General features: G+C 43.6%; 1 protein-coding gene across 1 annotated transcript in view; it reads left to right on the top strand.

The window, feature by feature from the left end:
* Positions 1-23,396, top strand: part of msh3 (mutS homolog 3 (E. coli)) — a 266,392-nt gene that overhangs the window by 222,605 nt on the left and 20,391 nt on the right. The window contains exon 22 of the mRNA XM_063068557.1: positions 11,952-12,075. Coding sequence (XP_062924627.1) covers positions 11,952-12,075 — 124 coding nt within the window. The remainder of the gene's footprint in view (positions 1-11,951; positions 12,076-23,396) is intronic.

Raw genomic sequence — 23,396 nt, 5'->3', positions numbered from 1 at the left:
GGCTTAGGGGGCTGGCATCGGGCATGATGACAGACTCTCCACTTCTCCCTCTCCCTCATCAGTGTGCTCAGTTCAGCTACATTAGCCGCGCCGCTGTCTTCTAGGACAATGGCAAACCACTTCTGAAGACAAAATTGCCAGGATCAATCATGGCAGTGGCAACACCATGAATCCCCCCCACCCCCCACGTCATACGACACAGCCACATAATGACGATGGTGATCTAAGAAGGAAATCATAAATACAGGAAATTCTGCAGATGCTGGAAATCCAGAGCAATGCACACAAAATACTGGAGGAACTCGACAGGTCAGGCAGCATCTATTCTCTTCATAGTACAAAGGTGCAATAAAGCTCAGGTTGTAGATTAAACAGAAGCTGGTTCTGAGGCTGTGAGAACAAAACTGAGGAAAAGAATATGGTTAACAGTATTGGCAAATGATGTGGAACAGTGATGCAGAACATTCAAATCAGTGTTCAAGAGGGATATGGGAAGAATAATGCCTGAACTGAGCATTTTCATGTGTGTGTGTCTTGCTCTGTATCTCAGAAGCTCGTCTGGGAAGGATTGTGGCTCGCACTAGTAATAATGAATGAATCACGCTGGTAATGGAAGTGAATATGTGGAAATATTTAGACAAATATTGTAATACATTTTGATATTAATGGGTGAGAAGTATGAAGGTGCAATAAAGCTCAGGTTATAGATTAAACAAAAGCTGGTTTTGAGGAAGAGAATGTGGATAACAGTATTGGCAAACGATGTGGAACAGTGATGCATAACATTCAAAACAGTGTTGAAGAGGGAATATTCTGGTACAAAAATCAAATTAGATACGAATGGGACAATGCAGATGAATAAGACTCGGGGGAAAATTGAGGGCAATGATATGGGCATAGGGAACTGTAGAGTGTCTGACTAGAAAAACACAAATACCTTAGAGTGGTCTGAAGCTAATTTGAAAAGCATAGAACAATTACATAATTAACTTATCAAGGAACTTGAGGAAAATTGGAAAAAATGGTGTGGATTTTCATAGATCAGGTTTGCTACAAGCTTTTCCTGCATGTCTCTACTCACCCAGGCCAAACTCAGAGAGCTGACATCGCTGAAGGACCGCTGTTTTGTTTGGCTGTATTCATGTGTGGCTGAATGATAATTAAACTTGAATTTGATTTTATTTGAATTTAAACAGAGGTCATGGTGACAACTGCAGAGACCCTGTTCCCAGAACTTATGATCTATTAAATAATCATAAAAGTAAATGGTTAATGTAAAAAAAAATGTTGGAATAATTAAATGCATTCAAGTAATTTTCAATATAAATTTGCCCCTTCTTTCTTCCTAATTTGCAGCCTGGGAGTCCTTACTGAAGTCAGTGGATTAAGACCTTATTCACAAAAGCAGAAAGGCAAAAATTTGGTAACTCTAGGCTAATTAGCCTCACATCTGTGGTTGGGAAATGTTGGAATGAGTTATACCATTGGACATAGGAGCAGAATTAGGCCATTCGACTCATCGAGTTTGCGCCACCATTCCATGATGGCTGATTTATTAGCCCTGACCATCCCATTCTCTTGCCTTCTCCCCGTAACTTTTAACATCTTGACTAGTCAATAATCTATCAACCTTCACTTTAAATATATCTGATGATTTGACTTTCACAGTTGTATGTGGCAATTCCACAAATTCAGTACCCTCTGGCTATGGAAATACCTCCTCATCTCTATTCTAAAGGGGTGTCCCTCTAGTCCGAGGCTGTGCCCTCTGGTCCTAGACTTCCCCCACTATAGGAAACATCTTCTCCACATCCACTCCATCTATGCCTTTCAATATTTGATAGATTTCAATGAGATGCCCCCTCATTCTTCTAAACTGCAGTAAGTACAGGCCCATAGCTATCAAATGCTCCACATACATTAAGACCAGAAGATGTAGGAACAGAATTAGGCCATTTGGCCCATCGAGTCTTCTCCACCATTTCGCCATGGCTGTTCCATTGTTCCTCTCAGCCTCAATCACCTGCCTCCTGCCCAAATGCCTTCATGCCCTGATCAATCAAGAATCTATCACCCTTAGCCTTAAATATTCGTAAAGACCTGACCTCTACAGCTGCCTGTGGCAACGAATTCCATAGATTCACCACTCTCTAGCTGAAGAAATTCCTCCTCATCTCCATTATAAAAGGACATCCCTCTATTCTGAGGCTGTGTCCTCTGGTCCTAGACTGTCCCACATCCCCTCATCCCGACCCTTCACCATTCGATAGCTTTCAATTAGGTCATCCCTCACTCTTCTGAATTCTAGTGGAAACAGGCCCAGAGCCATCAAATGCTCTTCACGTGACATGTCATTCAATCCTGGAATCATTTCTGTGAACCTCCTTTGAAACCTCTCCAGTTTCAGCACATCTTTTCTTAGATAAGGGACCTCAAACTGCTCACAGTACTCCGAGTGAGCCCTCACCACTGCTTTCATATTCTAGTCCTTTTGAAATGAACGCTAACAATGCATTTGCCTTCCTCACCACAGACTCAATCTGCAAATTAGCCTTTAGTGAAACATGCACAAGGACTCCCAAGTTACTTTGTGCCTCAGATTTTTAAATCTTCTCTCCATTTAGAAAATTGTCAACCCTTTCACATCTTCAATCAAAGTCCATGACCATACACTTCTTGACACTGTATTTCACTTGTCACTTCCTTGCCCATTCTCATAATCTGTGTAATTCCTTCTGTAGCCTATCTACTTCCTCAAAACTACCTGCCCTGCCATCCATTTTCATATCATACGAAAACTTTGCAACAGAGCAATCAATTCTATCATCTAAGTTATTGACATATTACGTAAAAAGAATCAGTCCTGATACAGCCCCCTGTAGAACACACTGGTCACTGGCAGCCAATTCCCACTCTTTGCCTCCTGCCAATCAGCCAATGCTCTATCCATGCTAGGACCTTTGCTGTAATTCCATAGGCTCGTAGCTTGTAAAGCAGCCTCATATGTGGTTCCTTGTCAAAGGCCTTCTGAAAATCCAAGTACGCAACATCCACCGATTCGCCTTTGTCTATTTTGCTTGTTATTTCATCAAAGAATTCCAACAAATTTGTCAGGCAAGATTTCCCCTTGAGGAAACCAGGCTGACTATGGCCTGTTTTATCATGTGCTTCCAAGTACCCCAGAACCACATCCTTAACAATCAATTCTAACATCTTCACAATCTCACAGGTCAGACTAACTGGCCTAAAACTTCCTTTCTTCTGCCTCTCTCCCTTCTTGAAGGATGGAGTGACATTTGCAATATTCCAGTCTTCCAGAACCATTTCATTAATTATTATTAAGGAACTAATTATTAAGCAAACAATAGCAGCAAATGTGGGGGAATTGCAATCCGGTTTAGTAGAGCAAGACCTACAGTGGTCGGAGGAGCCAGAGTATTTAGACTTCAAGGTGTCAAGTAACAAGAGTCCATTGTGTTGGAGATAATGCACGGGGATGGATAGATAATTGGTGTACTTCAGGAAGCAGTCTAGAGGGATAAGGGGTGATTTTTAGGCTGTGATTTTTACCTGTGATCAGAGAGGTGCCACAAGAGCAGAGTTGGTGGGTCAGCGGTGGAATGGGTGAGCAGATTCAAGTTCTTTAGTGTCAAAATCTCTGACAACCAACATATTCATGCAGTTATGGAGAAGGCATGTCTGTGGCTGTATTTAACCAGTAGTCTGTGGAGATTTGATATGTCACCAACGACTAGCAAAGTTCTACAGAGATACCGTAGAGGGCATTCTGACTAGTTGCATCACCTTCTGGTGTGGAGAAGCCAATACACAGGATCAGAAAAGGCTGCAGAGGGTTGTAAATGAGGTTTTTAGTGAAGATTCACAGCCTGAAATGTCAATTGTTTGTTCCTCTCCGTAGATGCTGCCTGACGTGCTGAGTCCCTCCAGCATTTTGTGTATGTTGCTGAGGATTGTAACCTCAGCTGGCTCTGTCATGGGCACTATTTTCTCTGCCATCGAGGACATCTCCAAAAGATGATGCCTCACTAAGTTGGTATCCATCATCCAGGGCATGCCCTCATCTCATAACTACCAACAGGGTTGAAGACAGAAACCCAACGTAATAGGAATATCAGACCATGAATTCTTCCTCATTCTTATGATGATTATGAGGACACACAGTCCCCTTTTATTGTCATTTAGTAATGCATGCATTAAGAAATGATAAAATGTTTTTCCAGAATGATATCACGAAAAACACATGACAAACCGACTTAAAAACTAACAAAAACCACATAATTATAACATGTAGTTACAACAGTACCGTAATTTGATAAGAACAGACCATGGCACAGTAAAAGTCTCAAAGTCTCTCGGAAGTCCCATCATCTCACGCAGACGGTAAACCTCCAGCGCCGCCAACTTGCCGGTGCAGCATCCCGGAAGCATCCGACCACAGTCTGACTCCGAGTCCGTCCAAAAAACTCCGAGCCTCCGAGCACCGAGCACCATCTCTGCCGAGCGCTTCGACCCCGGCCCTGGCTACAGGCGATAGGCAAAGCCGAGGATTTGGGGCCTTCATCTCTGGTGATTCTCGATCGCACAGTAGCAGCGGCAGCGAAGCAGGCATTTCAGAAGTTACTCCAGATGTTCCTCTGCGCTTCTCACGGCTGTCCCCATCAAATCTGGATTGTGCACGGCCCCTAGTTACACGTAATCGATATTCATTCAGAACAGCCGCGCGCGCTGCGTCGCACCGCCATCTTCTCCTCCCTCATTTTCTCTCTTTCTCTGATGGTGATTTATAAGATTTTGAGAGTCATAGATAGAGTACAGAGGCAGTATCTTTTTTCCATGGTTGAAAGGTCTAATACCAGAGGGCATGCATTTAAAGTGAGCGGGGATAGTTTCAAAGGAGCAAGCTTTTTTACACAGAGTGGTGGGAGCCTGGATTGCAATGATACCTTTGAAACTTTTAAGAGATGTTTAGATAGGCACATGAATGTGAGGAAAATGAAAGGATATGGACATTGTATAGGTAGAGAGGATTAGTTTAGTTGGCCATTTGATGATGAATTTCATTGGATCACCTTAACATTAGTCATAGTCATATAGTCATAGTCATATTTTATTGATCCCGGGGGAAATTGGTTTTCGTTACAGTTGCACCATAAATAATTAAATAGTAATAAAACCATAAATAGTTAAATAATAATATGTAAATTATGCCAGGAAATAAGTCCAGGATCAGCCTATTGGCTCAGGGTGTCTGACCCTCCAAGGGAGGAGTTGTAAAGTTTGATGGCCACAGGCAGGAATGACTTCCTATGACGCTCTGTGCTGCATCTCGGTGGAATGAGTCTCTGGCTGAATGTACTCCTGTGCCCAACCAGTACATTATGTAGTGGATGGGAGACATTGTCCAAGATGGCATGCAACTTGGACAGCATCCTCTTTTCAGACACCACCGTCAGAGAGTCCAGTTCCATCCCCACAACATCACTGGTCTTACAAATGAGTTTGTTGTGGGTCAAAGCGCCTGCTCTTGTCCTGTACTGTTCCACATCCTATGGTTTTGCACTACTTTTTTTTTTATATGGTTCTTATTGTAATTCATAGCAATTTTTATATCTTGCACTGTACTGCTGCTGCAAAACAACACATTTCTTGGCATATGTTAGTGATAATAAACCTGATTCTGATATATATAAATATATATATTAGTTACTTGGAGGAAGAAAGTACAGAAGCCAAGGTTGAGGTCGTGAGGAAGATACTGTTTTCGGAGAGACGTTTGGTACGGTAAATGAGTAGGAAGACAGTTGGCGAATGAAGTGTAATGTGGGAAAATGTGAAGTTATTTATCTTGGAAGGAAGAACAGAAGTATTTTTAAGACTTCTTAACACGCTGCTGCCACCCATAAGGTCATAAGGATAGAGGAACAGAATTAGGCCATTTGGCCCATCAAGTTTGCTCTGCCATTTTATCATGACTGATCCATTTTCCCTTTCAGCCCCAATCTCCTGTCTTCTCCCTGTACCCCTTCATGCCCTGTCTAATCAAAAATCTATCAACCTCGTCTTTAAATATACGTAAAGAATTGGCCTCCACAGCTGCCTGTGGCAGCAGATTCCACCACTCTCTCGCTAAAGAAATTCCACCTCATCTCCATTCTAAAAGGGCGTCCCACTGATCTGAGGCTCTGTCCACTGGTCTTGGACTCTCCCCACCATAGGAAATATCGTCTCCACATCCACTCTGTCGAGGCCTTTCAAAATTTGATAGGCTTCAATGAGCCCATCCCACGTACTTCTGATTCAGGGAGTATAGCCTTCAGACACTCTTCATATGACAAGCCAATTCAATCCTGGAGTCATTTTCATGAACTTCCTCTGAACCCTCTCCAGTGTCAGCACATCCCTTCTGCAGTGAGGGGCCTGCACACACGTACACGGTCTGAATGCTCTGTGCTCCCCACTCCCCAACTCACAGACGCACCCTCATCCTGCGCTGGTCACTTTTCACCTATTGCTGCTGTTTCACATATTTATACCACTCCTTGTTTTTTAATAATAGTGCCAGTAACATTATATTGTCTTACGTAATTGTGCACCTCATACTGTATGTCAACCTGTCAGTCCTCAGGCCCTGCCACTTCGAGACTTGTGCTAATATTGTGACTCTATGTACTGGGAAGTAATTACAGTGCATTCAGTTAATTGGGACACATTGGGACCAATACATTTTGGCCTAATTAAGCAGCTGACTGGAGTTCCATGGAAATATTTAAAAAGGTATTAAAAAAAAAGACAAACCAAGTAACAAATTATATAATTAAATGAAATAAGAAACAAATTAGAACTCTACCAAAGGTACTACAGTACTATAAAACTGTGTTTTAGTTCCTAATAGTTACCAACGGAGGAATTCATCCAGAGTATGCAATGAAAAAATCAGCACGGACATCTAGTACAGATAATGGACTACCGATATAGTACAACGCTATCGACGATTATAATCTTCAATTTCATTGCAACGTTCAAGATGATTGTCGATACCTTCAGATTCTTTTGTAGTTCCTAACTTGTTGAAGCAGTGAAATCATTTCATTTTCACTCCCGGCCATTTCCGGAATCTCCAAGCCTGAATGTGCTTGAAACCACAGTGAGCAAAACGGTTCAGAATTGTCTTGCTACTTATTTCTCGCCAACTATCAGTGACAAAAGTCACTGCTTTTTGAACACAAGCTCGCACAACAGTTGCTGTTTAAAAACTGTTTGCTCTAAGCACCGTGTAGCGTCTAACGGCCACTCGAGTGTGCGCAACTGATGCTAGTTAGAACCAGTTCAGCAACAGGCACCTGCCCCAATGAGGTGGCAGAGTGTCCCAAATGAGCAAGGGGAATCCCAGCAATTTTCTCTATTAGTTTTTGTTCTTTAAGCGTCATCCCAAATAAACGGCTGCCCCAGTTAACTGGAACCCACTGTGTATGTTCTGTGTTTTGCACCTTGGCCCCAGAAAAACAATGTCTCATTTAGCTGTACACATGTGTATGACTGAATGCCGATGAAATTTAACTCGAAATTGAACTTGAAGTTCAAGGTAAATTTGTTATCAAAGTACATGTACCTCACCAATTCCAACCCTGAGATTCATTTTCTTGCACGAATGCTCAATAAGTCCAATAAGCGTGATAGAATCAATGAAAGACTGCACCAACAGGGCGTACTATGAGTGTGCAAATGACAGTGAATTGTGCAAATGCAAAAAGAAAGGAAGAAAAAAAATAATAACAATAAATAAATAAGCAGCTAGTATGAGTATGTGAGATGAAAGTTCCTTGAAAGTGAATCCGTAGAATGGGGGAACAGTTCAGTGATGGGGCAAGTGAAGTTATTTCCTCTGGTTCAAGAGCTTGATGATTGAGGGGTAATAACTGTTCCTAAACCTGGTGGTGTGAGTCCTGAGGCTCCTGACCTCCTTCCTGATGGCAGCAGCAAGAAGAGAGCATGACCTGGGTGGTGGGGTTCCCTGATGATGGATGCTGCTTTCCTATGACAGCGCTCCATTATGATGTGCTCAATGGTGGGGATTGTTGGCACGTGGCCAGGTGGTTAAGGCATTCGTCTAGTGATCTGAAAGTTGCTAGTTCGAGCCTTGGATGAGACAGCGTATTGTGTCCTTGAGCAAGGCACTTAACCACACATTGTTCTGCGATGACAGCGGTGCCAAGCTGTATGGGTCCTAATGCCCTTCCCTTGGACAACATCGGTGGCGTGGAGAGGGGAGACTTGCAGCATGGGCAACTGCCGGTCTTCCATACAACCTTGCCCGGGCCTGCGCCCTGGAAATCTTCCAAGGCGTAAATCCAAGGTCTCACGAGACTAACGGATGCCTTAATGGTGGGGAGGGCTTCACCTGTGATGGACTGGGCCGTATCCACTACTTTTTGTTGGATTTTTCCATTCAAGGGTATTGGTGTTTCCATACCAGGTTGTGATGCAGCCAGTCAATATGCCTTGCACCACACATCTATACATAATTGTCAAAGTATTAGGTGACATACTAAACCTTTGCAACTTCTAAGGAAGTAGAGGGAAACTGCAAAAGGCTGGAACGCAGAGACATTTGGGAATGCTTGAAATGCAAAAAGAAAGGAACCTGTCAAGGCAATAATACACAGAGATTCACTGGATGTTGGAGATCTTGAACAACAAATACAAAATGTCAGCATCTCAGCAGGTCATGGTGGGTCAATGGGACTAGGCAGAATAGCAGCTTAGCATGGAATAGATGGGCTGAAGGGCTTGCTTCAATGCTGTATCTCTCTGTGGCTCCATGATATCCCCAGCACCCCGTCACTGACCAGCACTTCACCTACCTCGCTGGTGTCTATCATTCTTTGTGTGAAGACATTAAATCAGCTTGCAGTAGTCAGGCACCGTGTGTGCTTCCCCATCCAATGTACATCTTTTCATTATTCAAATGTAATTAATATCCTTTTTCAGACAGCAATTATCTGTCTAGATACTTAACTGGTGAATAGTACAGGTCACTTCTCGTGTGCAGTGCTGATGCATTAACAAGATCTGATTGATGTCTCACAGTATAATATCTGTTGTGGCAAACAGCAGGAGAATTCTGTTGATGGACCTAAGTATGCATAATTTCATGTCACGAAGGCTCAGAAGGGAAAAAAAAAACAGCCTCAAAATAGTTTTGCAATCAATGGATATAGAGTCATATAGTGATAGAGCTCAGAAACAGGCCCTTCAGCCCATCTAGTCTGTCCAAACTATTATTCTGCCTAGTCCCATTGACCTAGACCATAGCTGTCTATACCCCTCCCATCCTTGTACCTATCTGAACTTCTCTTCAATGTTAAAATGAAACTCTCATCCATCACTTCCGCTGCCACCTACCACCCTCTGAGAGAAGAAATTCTCCCTTATGTTCTCCTTAAACATTTCACCTTTCACCCATAACCCACGACCTCTAGTTCTAGTCTCACCCTATCTCAATGGACGTAGCCTGCTTACGTTTACCCTCTCTATACCCCCCCCCCCCATAATTGTGTCTACCTCTATCAAATCTCCCCTCATTCCCCTGTACTCCAGGGAATAAAGTCTGAACCTGTCTAACCTTTCCCTGTAACTCAGGTCCTCAAGTTCTGGCAAGGACTATTCTCTCAATCTTATTGATATCTTTCATGTAGGTAGGTGACTAGAACTGCATACCATATTCCAAATTTGGTCTCATCAAAATCTTATACAATTCAACTTAACGTACCAATTCCTGTACTGAGTACTCTATTTATGAAGGCCAGTGTGCTGAGAGCTTTCTTCAACAACCCTGTCTATGTGTCATGTCAGCACAATCCTAGAAATGGCTGCTTACCCAATTTCCTCAAGTTACTTCGATCCCACTGTTGCCTGTAAGGAGTTTGTACGTTCTCCCCGTGACCACGTAGGTTTCTAATGGGTGCTCTGGGTTCCTCCCACAGTCAGAAGACCTACCATTTGGTAGGTTAATTGGTTGTTGTTAATTGTCATGTGATTAGGCTGGGATTGAACTGGGGGATTGCTGGGCGGCTTGGCTTGAGAGGCTGGAAGGGCCTATTCTATTCCCTGCTGTATCTCAATAAATAAAAAATTAATTTACATTTTTTTAAAATTTACTACTTTACTTTCCTGCATATAGCAGGAAATGCAGTGCCATAAGATCCAATTTCTAAGCATATAACTGACAGTTATTGATGATGATGTTTTCCTCTGTAATGATAAAGATTAAAGATAAAAATTGGCTGCATTTGTCGCATGTACATTGAAACACAATGAAATGCATCATTTGCATCAAACCTTGGAAACTATTCCAAGGTTGAGCTGGGGACACCATGCTTCCAGTGCCAATATAGCATACCCATAACTTACTGACCCTAAGTTCCTTGGCATACACATCACTGAGGATCTGACATGGTCTGTACATACCGGCTGTGTGGTGAAAAGGGCACAACAGCACCTCTTTCACATCAGACAGTTGAGGATGTTTGGTATGGGCCCCCAAATCCTAAGAACTTTCTACAGGGGCACAATTGAGAGCATCCTGACCGGCTGCATCACTGCCTGGTATGGGAACTGTACTCCCCTCAACCGCAGGACCCTGCAGAGTGTGGTGTGGACAGTCCAGCGCATCTGTAGATGTGAACTTCTCACTATTCAGGACGTTTACAAAGACGGGTGTGTAAAAAGGGCCCGAAGGATCATTGGGGACCTGAGTCACCCCAACCACAATCTGTTCCGGCTGCTGCCATCCGCGAAACGGTACTGTAGCATAAAAGCCAGGATCAGCAGGCTCTGGGACATCATCTTCCACTTGCCCATCAGACAGATTAATTCATGCTGATACAATTGAATTTTGTGTGGGCACGTGGCCAACTGGTTAAGGCATTGGACTAGCAACCTGAAGGTCGGGAATTCGAGCCCCAGCCGAGGGAACGTGTTGTGTCCTTGAGCAAGGCACTTAATCACGCACTGCTGTGCGACAACACTGGTGCCAAGCTGTATGGGTCCTAATGCCCTTCCCTTGGACAACATCGGTGTTGTGGAGAGGGGAGACTTGCAGCATAGGCAACTGCTGGTCTTCCATACAACCTTGCCCAGACCTGCGCCCTGGAGAGTGAAGACTTTCCAGGCGCAGATCCATGGTCCTGCAAGACTAATGGATGCCTTTACTTTACAATTGTATCTCTATGCTATATTGACTGTCCTGTTGTACATACTATTTATTATAAATTACTATACATTGCACATTTAGATGGAGGCAGAACATAAAGATTTTTACTCCTCATGTATATGAAAGATGTAAGTAATAAAGTCAATTCAATTCATAAACTACAAACAAAGACTGATAAGCAAACCATGTGCAAAAGAAGACAGTATATGCAAATACAAAAAAAAATTGAGAATATGAGCTGTGTAGAGTCGATTTCATTTAAGAGAAGTTTGGATAGGTACATGGACAGGGGTTTGGAGGGCAATGGTTTGGGTGCAGGTTGATGGGAAGAGGCAGCATAATAGTTTGGGACAGACTGGATGGGCCAAAGGATCTATTTCTGTGCTATAGTGCTCTATTGAGTCCTTGAAAGTGAGTCCATAGATTGTGTTTAGTGATCCGTTCAGCGTTGAGGTGAGTGAAGTTATCCACGCTGCTTCAGGAGTCTGGGAGTCTGATGGTGAAAGGGTAATAATGGTTCTTGAACCTGGTGGTGTGGGATCTAAGGCTCCCGTACTTGCTATCAGACAGAAGTAGCAAGAGGAGAGCCTGGCCTGGGTGCTGGGGATCCTTGATGCTGCTTTCTCGTGGCACCACTCCCTGTTGTTCTCAGTGGTGTTATTTTGTGGTGCTGCTTGTTTCAACGTTCTGTAACGTTCTATTTTCACTTTGCTTTCAGGTGAAGTCGCTGACACTCTTTGTCACTCACTACCCCCCTGTGTGCGAACTGGAGAAACTGTACCCACAGAACATCAGAAATTACCATATGGCGTTTCTTCTCAATCAGGACGATGAACAAAACGGTATGGAGGGACGTCTGAGAATGTGCGTCAGAAATTTAATTGTAATTTTAACTCGGAGACAGTGTAGGGTGGGATGTGGGAGGTAAATTTCCTTTATGCAGGGAGTGGTGAGTGCATGGAGCATGCTGCTGGGGTGTGATGGTAGAGGCAAATACATTAGGGATATTTATAAGACTTATGGGTGATAGATGATATGGATGATAGAAAAATGGGGGGCTATGTAGGAGGGAAGGGTTAGATTCCTCTTAGAGGAGGTTAAAAGGTTGGCACAACATCGTGGGCCAAAGGGCCTGTAATAGACCATAAGACATAGAAGCAGAGTTAGGCCATTCAGCCTTTCAAGTCTGCTCCGCCATTCCATCATGGCTGATTTATTAACCCTCTCAACCCCATTCTCCTGCCTTCTCCCCGTAACTTTTGATGTCCTGACTAATCACGAACCTATCAACCTCTGCTTTCTAAGTAATGCTTTTATCATACTGCACACAGGCATGCAGCTGTGTAATCTAACTTTCGAAGCTCAAGAGACTGGAACCATCAAACACCTTTATACAGCTTCTTGAATGCAGTACAACGTCCAAAAATCTTCACTTGTAATGGAGAGATCCCCACAGAACGGTAGATGTCTGAAGACGGGATCTTTGTTTTCTTTTCCCAATATTTTTTGGGGAGGATTTTGCCCAAAGAGATCTGCACTTTGGATCTTTAAAGTTAAATCTGTGTAAGGGTTTGGATCTTCCTGAACCCCCACCCAGTACCCAATATTGTCATCACTTGGCTCTTCGGAAGCAAGTATGAGGAATTCTTATGAAGGGCCATTTTTATTTAAATAAAGATAAAGACAAGGATTAGTTTTATTTGTCACATGTACGTCAAAACGTACAATGAAATGCATTGTTCGCGTGAACAACCAACGTTGAGGATGTACTGGGGGCAGCCTGCAAGTGTCACTATGCTTCTGATGCGAATGTCGCATGTCCACATCCCGTATATCTTTGGAATACGGGAGGAACTCCGAGCACGTGAAAGAAACCCACGCGGTCATAGAGGCAAGTTAAGGGTGTCGCGGTAGCGTAGTGTTTAGTGTGACACTTTTCAGCAGCAGCCACTGGAATATTGAGGGTTCAACTCCTGCCAGTGTCCTGTAAGTTGTTTGTTCTTTCTCCCCACGATTGTGTGCGTTTTCTCCGGGTGCTCTGGTGACCTTGTACAAGTCAGGGGTTACTAAATTGTGGGCATGCGATATTAGCGACAGAAGAATGGCGACGCTTGTGGTCTTCCCGCCCCACCCCCACGCACGATCCTCAGAATGTGTTGGTCATTGACGCAATTGATGGATTTCACTGTAAGCGTCGGTGTAGTGTACATGTGAAAAATAAAAGCTAGTCTTCAAACCCTACTGTGGCCAATTAAACTGTCAACCCAGGAGTCTTTTGGGACGCGAGTGTCACTTCTGTATCATCTGCTGAATTGGTATTAGTTCTTCTGATACTCTCAGACTTTTTCATGTCAGTGGCTGGTGACATTTATTCAACATTTAAAAGGAAGAAGCGGATCTAATATTGCACAGAAGAATTCTTGATAGAGGAAAACTCAATGCTTGTGTTTTTGTTTAAACAGTCGATCTTTCAGGCTGAGAAGATTGAATAACAAGGTGGGGGGGGGAGGGGAAGGGGAAGGAGTTGATAGGTGAAGCCAGGTGGCTGGGAGAGGGTGGATACTGCACCTCCTCATGAGTGATGAGAGGAGGTGATGAGGAGAGGGCTTGCCCTGGTTGGTGAGGGTCCTTAATGATGGATGCATCTTTCAAGAGAGCAAGTGACTTGGGGGGTTTGGGGGGGTGGAATATAACATTGCAGTTCAGGCGAATACCTAAAAAAAAACATAACTTCATTGCTTCAACTCAAAATGGGTAAGACACAACAGCTCTCCGAAGAAAGAGCAAAGAAATCTCTTTCATTGTGTTGTCTTGCCTGGTGCGGCGTTTTAAGTCTGCAGTTCAGTTGACACCTATTCCCCGTGCACCCAGTGAGGAAGGCAGACCATGGCGGGGTAGCACCTGTTTTACTAGGGGGTGCCCAGTTTAAGGAGGATGGTAGTTGTCCAGTGAGAACCGAGAATCTCTCCCACTATCAGAAGCAATCCTTGGCTCGACATCAATTAAGTGTGTTTGCTTATAACCAGTAGCTCACAAACAGAAGAAAATCTACAATGCTGGAAATCCAAAGCAGCACACACAACATGCTGGAGGAACTTAGCAGGTCAGGCAGCATCTGTGGAATAAAGGTAAACAGTCAGCATCTCGGCCCGAAATGTTGACTATTTACTTTTTTCTGTGGATGCTGCCTGGCCTGCTGAGTTTCTCCAGCATTTTCTGTGTATAACGTGTAACTACTGCTTCCTGTGTGGTACCAACACCATGAGGTGAAGCAGGCATATCCTCTCCTGAACAGCGTCAATGCTCCGTGGGAAGTTGATACGCAGTGTGATATGGAGGGCAAGCTATTGCCCGTGCAGCGGGCTCCCCCTCTCCACGTAGCTGATGAATCCAAAGGAATGGCAGAGATCAATATGCTTGGCACCAGCAGCAACACAGGAGTTGCCAGTCAGTCTTGAATTTGATGTAGGACTGCCTTAGGGACCTCAGCTCTGGATTTTTTCCCTCGGGGTTTACAACCAAAGCCTTCCCCATGAGTGGTATAGCCGAGAGGCAGCGGAGGTGTGAGATCAGCGTCTTCCTCTCCTAGATGAGCTGCCAACCGCGGCTGATGAACTCTGTCTGTCCGGTGGGAGATGGTAATTGCCAGCACTGGTGGTTGGGGGTCCGGAGCCGGGAGTCAGTGGGCTGGGTTGGAAGGGACCTTCGGACCATCTGTTAGAGAGCCAGTGGGCTTGACTAGCTCGTCTTCCACCCTCATTCCACTGCGACGGCCCCATGAGCGCGCAGTGGCAACCGTCGCAGCGGAGTGCGGGCGGGGGGGTGGGGGTGGGGAGGTGCGAGCCCTGTGCTGGGGCTAGTCTGGGCACTGCCTGGTAGCTGCTGGTGTGAGTGGGTAAAAAGAGTGAGTTTGTGTCCATGGGCCATTCAGAAATCTGATGGCGGAGGGGAAGAAGCTGTTCCTAAAACATTGTGTGAGTCTTCAGGCTCCTGTACCCTCCTCCCTGGTGGTAGCGATTGAGAAGAGGGCATGCCCTGGGTGTTGGGTGTCCTTAATGATGGATGCCAACTTTCTGAGGTTTCACCTTGGAAGATGTCCTCGAAGCAGGGGAGGCCAGTGCCACGATGGAGCTGCAATATGCCAATAATGTTCTTTGAACATGTTTTTGCTGTTCTTCCCATTTGTAAAATATGATAATGCTTTCTTCTCATTTTAAAATCAGAATGTGATGCCTAAGGAATTGCTCCAAATATATCGTGACAAGTATAAAAGCACAACCAGTGTGAACAGAGTTATTTCAGGAGCGCAGTTCGGCACTGAGCTTGGCCACAACATCCTGTGTACATCTCAGGGATCGGACAGATGACTGGAGGAGCTGGCTGTAGCCACAGCTAGTCTGTTATTATTTACCTAGTTGTGGGATGTCCTCTTTCCATATTGGCTTTGAGAAGTTGGTGGTTACAGGACTTAAACCAAGTGTTACAGTCTATAAGATTATGAGAGGCATAGACAGTGTGGACAGTTAGTATCATTTTCCCCCGGGTTGAAATGCCTAATACAATAGGGCATGCATTTAAGGTGAGAGGGAGAAAGTTCAAAGGAGGTGTACAGGGCAAATTAAGTAATTGAATTAGTTCAGCACAGCATTGTGGGCTCCATGTTCTCTGCTCCATCTTCTACATTCAAGTTCAAGTTTATTATCATCTGATTGAACATGTACACAACCAAACGGAACAACATTCCTCCAAACGGCGGTGCACCCACAAAACATATCGAACACAGCACGTAAAACAAAATATTACCACAAATAAGTTAATAAAATATAATTCGAAGTGTACTTAGTGCACAGTAAACAGCTCACTGTGCTAATGACGAGACCTCAGTGGTGGCAGGGTATTAGAACATAGAACATAGAATAGTACAGCACAGTACAGGCCCTTCGGCTCACAATATTGTGCCGACCCTCAAACCCTGCCTCCCATATAACCCCCCACCTTAAATTTCTCCATATACCTGTCTAGTAGTTTCTTAAGCTTCACGAGTGTATCTACCTCCACCACGACTCAGGCAGTGCATTCCACGCACCAACCACTCTCTGAGTAAAAAACCTCCTCTACTATCCCCCTTGAACTTCCCACCCCTTACCTTAAAGCCATGTCCTCTTGTATCGAGCAGTGGTGCCCTGGGGAAGAGGCGCTGGCTATCCACTCTATCTATTCCTCTTAATATCTTGTACATCTCTATCATGTCTCCTCTCATCCTCCTTCTCTCCAAAGAGTAAAGCCCTGGCTCCCTTAATTAGTCTCACAGCCTGAGGGAAGAAGCTGTTACCCGGTCTGGCAGTCCTAGTTCTGATTGCTTCTGTACCTCCTTCCCGATGATAGTGGGTCAGAGAGTTTGTGGGAGGGGTGATAGGGATCCTCAACAATGCTTTGGGCCCTTCATATAGAACGCACCCAGTAAATGTCACAAATGGGGTGGTGGGAGATCCCAGTGACCCTCTTGGCAGTTACTATCCTCTGCAGGGTCTTGCGTTCCAATGCCTTGCAGCTTCCAAACCACACACTGATGCAGCCGGACAGGACACTCCTGAAGGTGCTCCTGTAGAAGGTTGTTAGAATGGGGGTGGAGAGCCTTACAGCCTCAACCTCCTCAGGAAGGGTAGACACTGCTGTGGCTTCTTGACTAATGAGGTGGCGTTGTGGATCCAGGTTGATGAGCACACCAAGGAACTTTGTGCTGTTCGCTCTCTGTGTTGCAGGGCCATTGATGTGCAATGGAGAGAGGTCAGGGGCATGAGATACAGGGCAAAACTTAATCCGTTACAATAGTGCAAGGAAAAACCATATCAGAATGCAGAATAAAGTGTTACACTTACAGAGAAAGTGCACTTCTTTCCATCTGGCATAATTTATGTATTAATTAATTATTTATAGTTTTATGTTGCTATATTTATACTCTATTCTTGGTTGGTGCAACTGTAACGAAACACAATTTCCCTCGGGATCAATAAAGTATGACTATGACTCTGCAGGGAGACAATAATGTGTGAGTTCACAACGAGGTAGGTTGTGAGGCCAAGACTTCACCTTATCATACTAGGGGATGGTTTTATAGTCTCATAATGGTTACAGCTTACCTTTTTGTTGTTTCGCTCTCTCCTTTATTTCTCTGTGATCCAGAATCGTAGCAGCAATTCCCTATGCTGATTCCAGCTCAGCTTCATTCCCAATCCAGCAGCTTGGAACGTCAGGGAAAGCAGGAGCTGGCCAGTGCAGGGGAGTGGGAATGGGGAGTGCAGAGTGCTTTTCCAAGCTTCGAAGAGACTGGCCCTTGAGCGCAGAGGCTTAAGTAGTAAAGTAGACTGCAGCTGTAAGCAATAAATGTTTGCCTACAGTTTCGTACATAATCCAGTAATAGACAGAAGAAATAGATTAGTAAAACCTCCTTCAGCAGATAATATGGTTTGAATTAGTCAAGTTCGACATGGCTCCATTTAATCTTGGAATGCAACAGCCTACAGTTTTACAGGAATTATTTTTGACTCAGAAGGCTGATTTAAGCTAAACTCCAAAATGTCAGAACATGCAAAGAAAAGTCAACCTTAGATTTTATAATGAGAGAAAATTATTACTATATACAATTTTTTAAACATTTCTCCAAACTGAGGGTTACTTGCAAGTGTGGAAATAGTCCAGCCTCTGTCTTGGCTGTGAAGCAATGCTACTTGGTCTCTGAGCGCACTGGAAATGTGAGGGTCGTTTAGTTCTTGTTTGGGATCCAAAGGCCTCTCTTTTGTCATGGATTCTTGATTGTCTGACTGGCAGACCACAGTACGTGTGCTTGCAACACTGTGTCCCCGACAGAGTGATCAGCAGCACTGGGGCTCCACAGGGCACTGTCTTATCTCCCTTTCTCTTCACCATTTACATCTCAGACTTCAATTACTGCACAGAGTCTTGTCATCTTCAGAAGTTTTCTGATGACTCTGCCATAGTTGGATGCATCAGCGAGGGAGATGAGGCTGAGTACAGGGCTACGGTAGGAAACTTTGTCACATGGTGTGAGCAGAATTATCTGCAGCTTAATGTGAAAGAGACTGAGGAGCTGGTGGTAGACCTGAGGAGAGCTAATGTACCGGTGACCCCTGTTTCCATCCAGGGGGTCAGTGTGGACATGGTGGAGGATTGCAAATACCTGGGGATACGAATTGACAATAAACTGGACTGGTCAAAGAACACTGAGGCTGTCTACAAGAAGGGTCAGAGCCGTCTCTATTTCCTGAGGAGACTGAGGTCCTTCAACATCTGCCAGACGATGCTGAGGATGTTCTACGAGTCTGTGGTGGCCAGTGCGATCATGTTTGCTGTTGTGTGCTGGGGCAGCAGACTGAGGGTAGCAGACACCAACAGGATCAACAAACTCATTCGTGAGGCCAGTGATGTTGTGGGGATGGAACTGGACTCTTGCATGCCATCTTGGACAATGTCTCCCATCCACTACATAATGTACTGGGTGGGCACAGGAGTACATTCAGCCAGAGACTCATTCCACCGAGATGCAACACAGAGTGTCATAGGAAGTCATTCCTGCCTGTAGCCATCAAACTTTACAGCTCCTCCCTTGGAGGGTCAGACACCCTGAGCCAATAGGCTGGTCCTGGGCTTATTTCCTGGCATAATTTACATATTACTGTTTAATTATTTATGGTTTTATTATGACTTAATTATTCATGGTGCAACTGTAACGAAAACCAATTTCCCCCGGGATCAATAAAGTATGACTATGACTATGATTCAGGAGCCAGAATATCTATATATATATATATATACACACACACAGTGCTCTTTATACATATAATATGAGAACACAAGAAGCAACAGCAGTACTAGTGTGCACTGATGGTCAGTAAGATCACCCTTGTATGGCTCTAAAGCATGACGATAAGTGGAAAGAGATCATCAGAGGAGAATTTTAGAATTGAGTAGTTGCTGGATGAGGACCAAATGAGCTAGAGTTCAAAGTGCAGTGAACTTATTATTTAAGTACATATATACCACCCTGGGATTCATTTTCTTGCCGGCATTCACAGTCGATACAAAAAACACAGTAGAATCAATGGAAGACCGCCCCCAACAGGACAAACAAGCAACAAATTTGGAAAACACTACAAACTGCACAAATACGAAAAGAATATTAGTAATAATAAGTAAATAAGCAATAAATATTGTGAACATGAGGTGAAGGATCCTTGAAAGTAAGTCCTTAGGCTGTGGGAACAGTTCAGTGATGGGGTGAGTGAAGTTATCCCCTCTGGTTTAAGAGTCTAATGGTTGAGGAGCAATAACTGTTCCTGAACCTGGCAGTGTGAGCTCCTGTACCGCTTTCCTGATGGCAGCAGCAAAAGAGAGCATTGCCTGGATGGTTGGGGGTCTTTGATGATGGATGTTGCTTTCCTGCACCAACACTTCATGTAGATATGCTCAATGGTAGGGAGGGCTGTACCCACTACTTTTTGTAGAGGCTTTTCTGTTTAAAGGCCTTGCTGCCTCCACCCTAAGCTGTGATGCAGCCACAGCATTTCACCTCAACAGGACATTTGTCCCAGTTCCCCTGATGCTTCTAATATCCAAACGTCTCTTAATCTTAGCTTCAAAAACAATCAGAGACTGTGCTCAATAAGCCTCTGCAGCAAAGAATTCCAATTAGATTCACACACTTTGAATACAGAAATCTCACCTTATTTCAGCCCTGCATTGTCTATCCTTCATCCTGAGATTGTGAGCAGTAATTCTAATCACCTTCACCAAGGGAAACATTTTCTCCGTAACTACTTTACCAAGCTGATGAGGTATTTTGCATATTTCAATGAGGTAAATTGTTGTACTCTTGTTACAGACTTGCATACTGTCTGTACAGATTAACCTACAACAACAATGCATTGAGGTAGAACAAGGGAAAACAATAATATATTTCAGAATAAAGTGTAGCAGCTACAGAAAAAGTGCAATGAAAGAAGTACTTCAGGGAAGAGGTATCCTGTATTGGTGGAGAAAAATGGAGGTAGCAGAAATTCTGATCACCGCCTTTCAAATCTTCTTGCCTGAGGACTGATGTTTTTCCCAGTCAGGAGGAGGAGAGGCAGTTGGATACATACTTACAGGGCTCCAGTCTGCTGGGGTTAGGTGCAAAAAATAGGAATGTAAAAGTAAATGGCAACATCAGGACTGAGAAGGAAGGGGGAAGATGCCGGAATGAAAAGGTGGGGGGTGGGGGGAGGAAGACGCTGGCTTGAAGTCTACAGGTGAAGCCAGATGGGTGGGAAAGGTCAAGGATTGGAGAAGGAGGATCTGATTGGAGGGAAGACGGGACCCACGGGGAAGTAATAAGCAGATGAGAATAAGTAAAAGGTCAGAATGCCATCTCTGACCTCACCTGCCTATTACTTCTCCCTTCCTTCTCAGTCCTGAAGAAGGGTCTCGGCCTAAAACATCGATTGTTTATCCTTTTCCGAAGATGCTACCTGACCTGCTGACATCATTTTGAGTGAATTACTCTCCATCTCATGTTCTCACTATTTATTGTTTTTTTCTTGTTTCTTATTTTTCTTTTTGTAGTTTATTGTCTTTTGCACATTGGTTGTTTGCCCATCGTGTTGGGTGTGATCTTTCATTGACACTATTATGTTTCTTGTTTTACTGTGAATGCCCGCAAGAAAATGAATTTCGGAACTGCATATTGTGACGTATATGTAGTTTGATAATAAATTTACTTTGAACTTGAACAATGCTTTGTTAGTTATGAATGAATATCTGGTGCAAAGTATATAAAACTACATGTAAAATGGATATTTCAGAGTAACCTCAAAAATGATGAAAAAATAACTTTAATATTGTTCTGACAATTGTTATTGTATTTACTTGGGAGACAGACACACAGTGAGGTCATGGACCCTATACAGATTACAGAAGAGGAGGTGTTTGCTGTCTTGAGGCAAAGTATGGTGGATAAATCCCCAGGGCTTGACCAGGTGTCATCTCAGACCCTGTGCGAGGCAAGTGCAGAAATTGCAGTGCCCTATCAGGGATATTTAATTTGTCATTAATGACAGGTATAGGAGGATTGGAGGATTGCTAATGTGGTTCGCTGTTTAAGAAAGGCTCTAAGAATAAGCCAAGAAATTATAGGACAGTGAACCCAACATCAGTAGTGGATGAATTATTGGAATGTATTTTAAGGAACCCGATATTTAAGTATTGGATAAACGGGGACTGGTTAAGGATAGTCAATATGGCTTTGTGCATGGTAGGTCATGTCTAAAATGTAGAGTTTATTGAGGAAATTACCAGGAAAGCTGATGAAGGCAAGGCATTAACTTTGGGCAAGGTCCTGCATTGGAGGTTGGTCAACTAGGTTCAGTCGCGTGGCATTTAAGATGAGGTAGTAAGTTAGATTAGACATTGGCTTCATGGGAGAAGCCAGAGAGTGATAGTCAGATGGTTGGCTCTTTGACTAGAGGCCTGTGACTAGTGTGTACTACAGAGATCAGTGCTAGGCCTATTGTTGTTTGTCATCTATAGCAATGATCTGGATGATAGTGTAGTAAACTGGATCAGCAAATTTACAGATGACACCAAGATTAGGGGTGTAGTGGACAGTGAGGAAGGCTATCAGAGCTTGCAGTGGGATCTGGACCAGCTGGCGAAATGAGCTGAAACATGGCAGGTGGAATTTAATGCAGACATGTGTGAGGTTTTGCACTTTGGGAGGACAAACCAGGGTAGGACTTGCACGATGACAGGTAGGGCACTGAGGAGTGTAGTAGAACAGAAGAATCTAGGAATATAAGTCCATAATTCATTGAAAGTGCCGTCACAGGTAGATAGGATCATTGAAAAAAAGCTTTTGGCACATTGCCTTCATAAATCAAAGTATTAAGCACTGGAGTTGGGATGTTATGTTGAAATTGTATAAGATGCTAGTGAGGGCTAATTTTGAATATTGTTTGCAGTTCTGGTCACAGGAAAGTTATCAATGAGATTGAAGGAGTGGAGAGAGAATTTACAAGGCTGTTGCCAGGACTTGAGGACTTGGTTTATAGGGAAAGGTTGAATAGGTTAGGACTTTATTCCTTAGGAAAATGAGGGGAGATTTAATAAGAGGTGTACAAAGTTACGTGGGGTATAGATGATAGGGTAAGTGTAAGCAGCCCTTTTCCACTGAGGTTAGAGCTAGAGGTCATGGGTTAAAGGTCTGGAGCTATAGGTTATGGGTTAAGAGTCAAAGGTGGCATGTTTAGGAGGAACATGAGGGGGAAATTTTTAACTCAAGTTGTGAGTGTGTGGAACAAGCTGCCAGTGGAAATGATGGGTGCGAGTTCCATTTCAGCATGTAAGAGAAATTTAGATAGGTACATGGAGGGGAGGGAGTATTGAGTGCTATGGCCCAGGTGCAGGTTGATGGGACTAGGCAGAATAATAATAGTTTGGCACAGACTAGATGGGCTGAAAGGCCTGTTTCTGTGCTGTAGTGTTCTATGACACTATAAATGGTTTTGAGCCTTAGATGATGGAACTGTTTGTCTCTCCACAGCTGCTGCCCGACCCAGTGAGTGTTTGTTGCATTTGTTTTTATTGCAGATTTCCAGTTTTACTTTAAACCTTAAAACGTGGAACCTAATCAATCGGGACGAATTTAAATTATTTAAAAGGATTAAATGTTTGGAATTAGCTGCAGAAAGGGAAAGGTAAAAATGTTAGAAACAAAATACTGCAATCAAAGGGTTAAAGTAAAAGAGCAAAGAAAGGTCATTGGACTGAATAGTTCATTATTTGCTTGTGTTTATATATGAAAGCAGTGTGAACCAGAATCAGGTTTAATTTCACTGCATATGTCATGAAATTTGTTGTCTTTGCAGCCGCAGTAAATGCAATGCATAATGAAAACATGAATTACAGTAAATGTGTATATATATTAAACGAGTAGTGCAAAAATAGAAATAAAAAAAATAGTGAGGTAGTGTTCGTGGGTTCAATGTCCATTCAGAAATTGGATGGCAGAGGGGAAGAAGCTGTTCCTGAATTGATGAGTTTGTGCCTTCAGGCTTCTGTACCTCCCTCCTGATGGTAGCAATGAGAACAAGACATAATCTTGGATTTCTAT

Source organism: Mobula hypostoma, chromosome 16 (assembly GCF_963921235.1).
Source record: "Mobula hypostoma chromosome 16, sMobHyp1.1, whole genome shotgun sequence".
Taxonomy (NCBI): domain Eukaryota; kingdom Metazoa; phylum Chordata; class Chondrichthyes; order Myliobatiformes; family Myliobatidae; genus Mobula; species Mobula hypostoma.
This window is presented reverse-complemented; position numbering and strand designations above follow the sequence as displayed.